Source organism: Nelumbo lutea, chromosome 2 (assembly GCF_056320005.1).
Source record: "Nelumbo lutea isolate HS-2025 chromosome 2, American lotus-T2T, whole genome shotgun sequence".
NCBI lineage: Eukaryota > Viridiplantae > Streptophyta > Magnoliopsida > Proteales > Nelumbonaceae > Nelumbo > Nelumbo lutea.
Genome location: NC_142685.1, coordinates 47,379,601 through 47,389,499, shown reverse-complemented (window position 1 = coordinate 47,389,499; position 9,899 = coordinate 47,379,601). Strand labels below are relative to the sequence as shown.

The 9,899-nt window shown below is 36.0% G+C and overlaps 1 protein-coding gene across 2 annotated transcripts; it reads left to right on the top strand.

Annotated features, from left to right (window-relative positions):
* The first annotated feature begins 582 nt into the window (after nucleotides 1-582).
* Nucleotides 583-6,282, top strand: LOC148870424 (putative phytol kinase 2, chloroplastic). Of its 2 annotated transcripts, none has more exons than XM_088971202.1 (6): nucleotides 583-1,360; nucleotides 2,694-2,761; nucleotides 2,829-2,960; nucleotides 3,329-3,444; nucleotides 4,289-4,403; nucleotides 4,517-4,870. In XM_088971202.1, exons 1-6 carry the CDS (start codon nucleotides 965-967, stop codon nucleotides 4,692-4,694), a joined length of 1,005 nt encoding a protein of 334 aa, XP_088827328.1. In that variant the 5' UTR covers nucleotides 583-964; the 3' UTR covers nucleotides 4,695-4,870. The 2 variants fall into 2 exon arrangements, with proteins under 2 accessions (XP_088827328.1, XP_088827327.1); XM_088971201.1 differs by lacking the exon at nucleotides 4,517-4,870 and adding an exon at nucleotides 5,899-6,282 and having other exon boundaries at nucleotides 592-1,360.
* Nucleotides 6,283-9,899: the final 3,617 nt, after the last annotated feature.

Below are 9,899 nucleotides of genomic sequence, written 5' to 3'. Positions count from 1 at the left end.
CGTAAGTGAAGCGAAGCTACTCCACACCTTGCGCCTCACTGGCGCCTCACACGCACATTCTACGATTCATTGAGAACATCTCCCGTATTTATTAGTGAATATTAAGAGGAGATGTTCTCAATGCATGGTGGATATGCCTATGAAGCGCCCATTCATTCTCGTAATGTGGAATCATATAAAATGAACGTGCTCCCAAATGGAAAAACAAAAAACGGATTAGCCAGGGTTTAGTGTTCACCCACTTGTTACATTGATGAGGGGGGTGTTACTGTTCTCGTTTATGATCCATCCAATTCAAGTTCAACTACTGCTCTTGTAACTTTGTTATTTGTTATCTCTCTCTCACGTACACGGTACAGCACAATGACAGCGACTTCCAAATCATCCTGTCTCCCCCATCAAGGGAAGTGGGGCTGAATATTCTACATTCAGTTACACTGCACCATTACCATACGGGCTAGGTGTCAGCTCCACAATTCTTTCAGGCTCTTCCTCTTCGTCCCCCTGACGAAGCATGTGAAAAACAGACAAAGGAGTACGTTACGGGGCGGTTTAGTTTAGTTTGGTTCCATCACTCTTCTCGCTCAAGATAATCAATCTCTTTCCTATAGGGATTACCTTTTTTTCTGGTAATGGAAAGAGTTGTTTAGTTTAGTTTTCTGCTTTTGTTTTTCATACATTTTTGTTGGATTGATTGATTTTTCTTTCTTTCGGTAGATGAGATTGATTGATTGATTCAATTGGTTTATTTCTAGATGTAATTAAAAAGGCCTTATTTCTATCTATTAATTCTTCTTTCTGGTCTCTACTCTCTCTACCGATCACTCACCAGTCACCACCCCCTTTTATTGAACCAGCCACCGTATTTATTTATTTTAAATAAATTACTTTACAAGTAAAACGACGTGGACGAGTTTTTTACCATTATAGAGTTATAGGACAGAATTAGGTCCAGGAACTCAGGATGAACATAGAGGTTTTCGCGTTCCGTCCCTCGTTCCATCGCCCTTCCCTTTCCCTTTCGCCTTTCCCTCCAATTTACAGACGTCTCCTGGTCCGGCCCGACTTTGACTTTCGTCGGCCATTTTCCCTCAACTTTAGACTTACCACTCCGACGACCACGCCCTACGTTTTTCCCGCCGGCATTATTGCTGTTTCTACCCCCCTTCTTCCGCTCAACGTTACCGCCCACCGAAGTAGAAATACCCGCCGTAATCTGACTTCCCTAATGACGGCTTCTTCAATTTTCAGCGACAACCCAGTCTTCAACGACTTTTTCATCGCAGCTCTGGCTGCTGGAGTCGCTTTTTCGCTGCTTCGCCTCTGGGGAGAAATCGCCAAGCGAGGACTTCTCGAAAAGGTTTCTTTTCTTACCTTCCTTTTGCTCATTCGCAGTCATTGAATTTTGCTTTGTTCAACAATTTCAACAATTTTTGCTTTTGATTAAGGAAGGATGTTAAACCAGATCTTGTTGCCGCTATAGCGTAAAAGAAGGGCTTAGATTGAAACAAATCCAACTATGCTTGTGGTTGGATTAGCTTAGTATAACCTAATTCTGTAATTCCATGTTTAACTGTTTGAAACTTTTGAAACCGATTTCATATGGGGGCATAATGGATATCCCTCCTGCTTTCAGATTGACGACTGTGGTTTTGTATGAATTAGGGAGGCAATTTCTATGATACCGAAAGACCTGAAGGGCCGGAAAGAAGGCTAATTTGCTTACTCATTAATCCCCATCCCTTCTTACATCTGTATCTAACCATGAGGAAGTTGGAAATCACCCCCTCTACAAGATTCCACTGTATGGGATATTCCAAACTGTACTCCAACGTTAGAAGTTCATAAGTGAATGCTTTTCTTGGATTCACCTGGTGTTGTAGAGTGACACTATTGAGAACTAGTTGCAACACAGAAGATAGAAACTCACTACAGCCCAGAAATGATAGACATTAGGAATAGAAGCACTATACCTTCCTATGTCAATTCTCCTAGCTCTGGCATGCAAACTGGCACCTATTTATTTCAGTGTTAACAGAACTGCATGCTTTCTGCACTGTATTACATTCCAGTCTAAATGGTCATATTATCTTTATCCATCTCTTTTGGTTTTGTTGATGAAGGTAACCCAACTAGGAGTAGCTTGAAATGATTATGATCCTTTCATTCATAGAACCACATTAGGATTGTAAAGCAGGTAAAGCCTTCCAGTTAGAGCTTGAATATGGTCTAATCTGATTTACATATTTGCATTTTGAAAGCATTTTAAGGAATAATGTTGAAAACCAAGGTGAAAAACATTTGTAATTAATAATTTGACATTAATCTTATTTGTTCCTTTGTAATTTCATTTTGTTGTACATGGGACTAAAATTTATGCCACAGAAGTATTAGTAGCATCAGCTTTAGCAATAACAGTGGGGGTTTGTTGAAGAAAGAGGTTGCTGATATCTAGAGGACTTAATTGATCTATAGATGCTACATTCCTCATTTCTTCTGCCATGTGTTTGCATTTGGATGCATATATGACTGCTCTAATTGGCAACTGCTGAAGTTTTTACAAGGGAAATCACATTCACTGTAAAGAATGGAAGAGACAATTCCATCTTCTTAACACAACCGACCCTCCCAAGATCCATTAATCTCCATTTCTTTTCTCCCAGAATCTTCTCTAATTCTTTTGTTTTGCTCAGACAATGAACCGGAAGCTTGTACATATAAGCATTGGGCTCGTCTTCTTGCTTTTCTGGCCACTTTTCAGGTATGCACATGGCTATAGAAGGATTTTCCATTTTTGTTTTGAAATGTCAATCTGAAGCATGTTACAGTTCTGGACAACAGGGAGCATATCTGGCAGCTCTTGTCCCAGGTGTTAATATAATACGGATGCTTCTAATAGGACGTGGAATATGGAAGGATGAGGCCACTGTCAAGTCAATGAGCAGATCCGGTGACTACAGGTTTCAACTTATAAGGAATACTAGGGTGTCTTCATGCTAAACCCCTGTGTAGGTCCAAATGTACTTTGGTACTGACCGAGCATTATAACTATCAATTGGACTTGCACTTTTTGCCATAGTTTTCCTGACTGTCCATAATAGGTGTCGATACTTATCTAAAAAGAAGGTTAAGTTCGTTTGAGTTGATTTTTATCTTCAAAAATTTCATACTAGGACCCATTAGGTGCTCGGTACCAACCTTTACAGATGGATCTGTACAGAATACAGGCATTGGAGGTGTTCTAAGACTTTTTTTTTTTTTTCAATTGTACAAGTATTTTCTTTTCATGTAACTCATTTTCTGATTCCAACATCTTGTAATGCTTTAGGGAACTTCTAAAAGGACCATTATATTATGCTTCCACAATAACCTTAGCTTCTGTTGTTTACTGGCGTTCATCCCCTATTGCCATTGCAACAATTTGCAACCTCTGTGCTGGAGATGGTATTTCAGTTGCTTCCTATTTCTTTGCATATTTAATTTTGTTGACTATACTGATATACGGTTTTAATTGAATTGGTGTTGCATAACCTATGAAAGAATCAGGAAGGACTAATGAAGCAGAGATTTAAGACCCTGCTGTGCTGATAGGTGGAGGGGTACTTTTTAAGCTTAGAAAAGACAAATGCTCTATAGCAGGGGTGTCGATTGGACTGGATTTGGTCCAACCTGATCCAGTCCAATGTGAGTCCATTACAAATGGACCAGGTCCAATCCAGTGCAATGAATAATTTGGACCATTTTGGACCAGTCCAATTCAATGTTTGGACCGTCTAATTTGTTCAAATTCATAATTTAAACTGGTTTCAACCCAAACCTGGTCCATTGACGCCTATATTCTTATCTAATATCAATGGACCAGATATTGGCCTAATCCAATCAAATCCAATATAAATTTATTACGGACGGACCAGGTCCAGTCGAATCTAATAAATATTTTGGACCGGATTGGTCCATTCAACTATGTCTTTTTGGTCCTTCCAATCAGTCCAAATTGATTTTGGACTGTATGGGGTCCGGTTCTTTGTCAAATTGTTCATTACACCTCAATCCATTAAGTATTCTATATCTTAGAAACAACTTGACAAACATTTCTGGTACTCATTAACCATGCTAGTAGTAAGTCAAAAACCAAAACACCTAGCCATATCTTCTATTCAATATACACTAAACATAAAAGATACAAAATTGAAAATGCTAAGTCTAGGTTGACTTCATTTGAAGTCTCTCAAGCTAATGAACTTCTAGTTTAGATACAAAATAGCTTCAACAGTTGTATTGCTTGCAGGTGTAGCTGACATAGTAGGAAGGCGGTTTGGAAGACAGAAGCTTCCATATAACAGGGACAAATCATTTGCTGGGAGCATTGCAATGGCATCTGCTGGTTTCATAACTTCTATTGGGTAATTTTCTGTCATCTTTCTAATTTTTCTAATTTTCTCCAGATTGCTTTCTATTCATTATCAAATTGGTAGTTGAGTGATGTGTGGCTTGTTTCTGATAAACTTCTGTACAGTTATATGCACTACTTTTCCCTGTTTGGGTTACTTCAAGAAAGTTGGGGAATGACTTTTGGATTCCTTATTGTCTCTTCACTCACTGCAATAGTAGAGTCACTTCCAATTAGTTCTGAGCTTGATGATAACCTCACGGTTCCCTTGACTTCTCTATTGGTTGGAAGCCTTGTTTTCTGATGCCTATGTTGTTAATACCTACTTCTATAGAAGGCAGTCGCACTATTGTATTTTAATAACTGGTTACTTCTAATGTAGTTCAAAGTAGTGTATCAACAAAAAGTCCAAATTGTGGCTCTTCTTTGATTAGTGATTAACATTGTTAAATGGAGCAAATTTTTTCATGTCTTGAGCAACTTTTGGACTGTTGAAATTCAAGAATATGTTCTCTTTGAGGTGAATAATTAGGACCATATCCAGTCCACCCCTCTCAAGGGCCCAGATATAATGGCCCAACATTAGTTTTGGCTTTTACAAATAATGAATGAATAATTAATTCATTTGAAAATTAATCAAATTAAAACTATCATAAATTTAATGACAAAATCTGGCACCATAATATATTTATAATTGAGAATATTTGTTAGTAACCTTTTTTATCTCTTTTTAACCAAGGTTGTGGCTCAGGTACAAGTTCTTTTCAGGGTAGAAAATATCTAAATCCCATTGCCGCCAGGGTGAGACCAGATCTGCTCCTCACTCAGGGCGCCTCACACCAACCTCACATGCACATTCTATCAGGGAACATCTTCTGTACCTATAAGTTATTATTCACAGGAGATGTTTCCAATGCATGGCGGATATGCCTGTGAGGCGCCCATGTGTGAGGAGCAGATCCCGTTTCCACAGGGTTGAGGGGAAGGAATTGGGATCTGCTCCTCACGTACCGTCTCTCACGCTGATGAGTACAGGAGATGTCTTGATATGCAGCCAGGATATGCTGTGAGGTCATTGTGAGGCGTGCTTTGTGATGAGCAGACCCGGACTCTGGGGGGAGAGGGTTTATGGGTATGGGGACCCTCTTGTGAAAATAAAATAATAAATAAATAAATAATTGTTTTGCATTAAGTTACAGCGGAGAGGGTTTTTCACGTTAAAACTTTCAAAGACGGCAACTCGGAGCTTTCAAAGAACTTGCTTCTTGAACCATCGGCCTAGAGTGGATAAAATGGTTCCGATTCCAGGTCGGTTTTTAAAACCTCGATTCCTTTGCTTTTGCTTTTGACAGTTTGAATTTGGGAGTCAAATAAATACATCAAATTAATCTGCTGCAATGGCTTTGTCCAAGATGAATTTTGACCTAGATGTTCTCTAACGCTGAATCATTGAATTTTTGCAACTATTGATATATTTGGTAAAAGTGTAAATTGGTTCGGTTTTGCAGGTGTTTGATAGGAAATTAGGAATACCTCTTTGTTCTGACATGAAAGTAAATCTGTCTTCTTCAACTATCTTTGCATTCAAACAATGTTTCCATCCTTCCATTTGAGGAAATGTGCATTCACTTATTAAACCCTTACCAAATATAACCCTACTCAGAAAAGCTCAAGCCGGCCCAAGTTGTAATAAAGAAATTACTTTTCCAGAAAGCAACAAGTGATACTTTGCAGCGGGGTAATCTTAGTCTGGGACCACAGGACTTGTAAATTGTAATTGCGGTCTGCGGATTTCATAACTTGTTATATATTGGATATTCAATCGACCAGGACCCATTGGGTAGGTCCCACCGAGGAAAATGTTTACAATATAAATTGTAAAAGGAATTTATCCATTAAGGGCGCAATTTGAGTGTGATTGGATTGTGTTCTTGTCAAAATTTGAATGGACACAACCTGAAGCCAAGGTTGATGAGGTTGAAGCAGAGTAAAATACTGACTCGGGCCAATCTGAATTGCACTTCTGTTTGCAACAAAAACATATATTGGGATCATATAGTTGGATACTTTTTCCCCATTTGATCCAGTTGGGGCTCAATTGCTCAAGAAATGGTTGGTCAAATCATCAGATGGAAAGGTACATGATAATTTTAATGGGGTTTGATAACATTTTTTATTCTAAGCAAGAATGGGCAAGAATGAATAACATTTGAGTGTTAGATAACAAAGTTCTTGTCAACGGCCACATTCTTTTTAGAATGAAAAATCACTTTCATAACACAAAAATTAATTAGCCTGCAACATGAAAAATAATCATGTCTCATCTTGCACATTTTATTCTTTGAAGAAACTCTTCCTATAAAATGGTTGTCATAGATGTTTACTTTTGCGAAAGCATTTTACAAAAGTACTTTTATGAAAGCACTTTTATAAGACTACTTTTACATGAAAGCACTTTTACGAAAGTATTTTACATTAAAGCACTTTTATAGAAATACTTTTGCAAAAGCATTTTATGGAAGTACTTTTATAAAAAACATTTATGGAAGTACTTTTATAAAAGCATTTTATACTTTTACAAAAGCACTTTTATAAAAGCACTTATGAAAGTACTTTTACAAAAGCATTTTTACAAGTCTTTTATAAAAGCATTTTTACAAAAAGCACTTTTATAAAAGTACTTTTATGGAAGTATTTTTACGAAGTACTCTTACAAAAGATCTTTCATAAAATCACCTTTACAAAAGTACTTTTATAAAAACACTTTTATGAAAGAACTTTTATAAACGCACGTTTATGAAAGTGTTTTTATAAAAGCACTTTTATGTAAGTACTTTTACAAAAGCACTTTTATAAACACTTTTGCAAAAGTACTTTTATGAAAGTACTTTTACAAAAGCACTTTTACAAAACATCTATGCCAATTGGTAAACATTGTTATTGGAGACCTAAGTTGGCAGTTTGTGAATATCGACACTTTTTTTTTTTAAGAATGAAAATGAGTAACATAGGACACTTGTTAGTCTAAAAAGAATTCATTTTTAGAAAAAAAGTATTGGGTTCATAGCAATGTTTTCTCAATCTACCTATTTTTACCCATTCTTTTCCATTTTAGAATTTCATCGTGGGTAAGAATGAGAATTTGAACCAAACATGGCCTTAGTTGTTATGTTGCGACAAGCCTTGTGCTGTCGTGCAACCTTGCCTTTAGAACAATCCAGAAATCTCTCATGTGCATGCCAGCATTTGTAATAAATTCAAGGTATCTCATTCATATTTCATTAGGTCTGCATGCACACAGTCAAAGAAAATGTTCTCCCTCCCTATGGGCTAGAGTGTAACTGCGCTGCTTTTCCTAGGTCTTAAGGAGAGCAATGAACTTCTCCTAATTTACTACAACGTCTTAAAAATTAAATATTATATATCTAATTTATGTTTTTTAATTTAATAATTATTTTTATTTATAAAAATATTAAAAATTAAGATTTGAAGTCCAAAAGAGTTTTTTTTTTTTTTTGAAATTTACAAGGGCAAAGAGATGTTGAAAAAATTACCTAAAATAAAGAAAAAAAATCACCCCAATTAAACATTTAGAGTGCAAAATTATGACCTCTCAAAGTTTACATACAATCTATGGTGGGTCGAATGGATGAATGGTCCACTTGCCTAAGTCAAATGATTTTTTACGAAGTAAAACAAATTTTGTCCAATTTTCTAGATGCACTAAAACTGGCTCCAGAATCTTGATTGAATGATAGCTTTAATGGTTCAATCGACCAGTTCAACTGCATGTCGAAAACATTGGTTTACTTATTCTTAATACTTATTGTGAAACAAAGAAAAGAAGAAGAAGCTTACATCTAACCTCAGAGGTAGTCATTCCTAAAACGTGGCTAATTCTATTTCCTTGGTAATCAAGGTATTGGTTAAATTTTGTGTGGAATATTTATATTTATGCCAAAGTCCTCCTAAGCAATGCATGCACCTACTGTTGATGGTTTTGAAGATTCTAGTTATGGGTAATTCACTTAAGCACCATGAAGTCCCGAGGAAGACATTCAAACCAAACGTATCAAACACTATTCTCCTCAAATCGAGTTGAAACGTGGTGTCACTTTATTCTTTGTGCAAGTGCTCATGGATAGCGGTGCTGCCAAACAGTGTAAAACAGGAAAAAAAAAAGAATTGTTGATGATTAGTATTTATGCTGCAAAATCGTAGTTCTTTTCCACAAGATCTTATCTTGAATTCCTTGGATTTTGGAAAACGACACCCATTGACCCCCCCCCCCTTTCTCTCCTCCAACTGCATATCTTGAAACTTTATCTTCCATTTTCTTTTCCTAGTGATGGTTGAAATGACAAATTTTTGTAGTGTTTTATTTTTTATTAAATAAAATGTCAAAGGAGAAACAGGAAAGAGTTTTGTTGCATCAATCTTTTTTCTCTTGTCCTGATACTATAAAACCTTCAGATTGCCTAATGTATATTGATGGAGGGTGATTTGCTAGATTATGCTACATCATATATTTTTTCCTTTAATTCCTCATTTAAGAAAGTTGTTTTTACATCCATTTGATGGACTACTAATTTGTAAATTGATGATATAATAAACAAGATTCTAATGATAATTAACATTGCAACTGAGGAATATGTGTCAAAAAAAATCTGCATCTTCTTTTTTTTTTTATTTGAAGCCTTTAGAAATTAATCTGGCTTTGAATTTATCTATGGTGTCATTTGTTTTAGCTTCTTTTTAAATATCCACTTACAGTCTAGTGCCTTAGTTTTAGGTAGGAGATATACAAGTTCCCCAAGTGTGATTAGGTCTATTTAACTTTTTATGACTTCTTTATAGAATACTGCATCAGGGGATGTTACGGCTCCCTGATTGGTTATTAAGTCTTTATCCACAAAAAATGTGAACATTTTATCACCCAGGTTTGTTTCTTTCCTTTGTCTTTTACTTCTCCTTAAGTCTGATTTTTTATTACTAAAATTGATGTTTCTTTGACTAAGTGAAGTACTAATTCCTTGAGCATTTAACTCTTGTTCTTGGTTTCTGTTATACACTTGGGGATGTTCCATATTTATTGTTTCTTTTGTCTATGGAAAAATATGCTCAAAAAAATTTGCATCTCGAGACTCAATTATTATGTTGTACTCTACACCATTATCAATAGTTTTAATTACAAGGAACCGATAAGTTACGTTATATTGTGCATACCCAATGAATACACTGTTACAAGTTTTTTGTCTCAATTTCTTTATTTTAGGTTAGGTATTCCAACCTTTACTAAGTAGCCCTAAGTTTAGTAGTCTAAATTGGATTTCTTGTTATGCCAAAGTTCAAAAGGTATTTGTCCTTTCTTATTAAGAGGTATTCTATTATATAGGTGACAAGTCGTTAGGATTGCTTTCCCCCACAGATTCAGAGGTGCATCTAAATTAATTAACATAGCATTCATCATTTTCTTTAATGTTCTATTGAGTCTTTTTGCAACTTCACA

Excerpts from the sequence above, each read along its gene's own strand:
- LOC148870424 (XM_088971202.1), top strand. The coding sequence starts at position 965 with ATGAACATAGAGGTTTTCGCGTTCCGTCCCTCGTTCCATCGCCCTTCC. Across the intron at positions 3,445-4,288 it reads CAACCTCTGTGCTGGAGATG|GTGTAGCTGACATAGTAGGA; the intron begins GTATTTCAGTTG and ends TATTGCTTGCAG. Across the intron at positions 4,404-4,516 it reads GGTTTCATAACTTCTATTGG|TTATATGCACTACTTTTCCC; the intron begins GTAATTTTCTGT and ends ACTTCTGTACAG.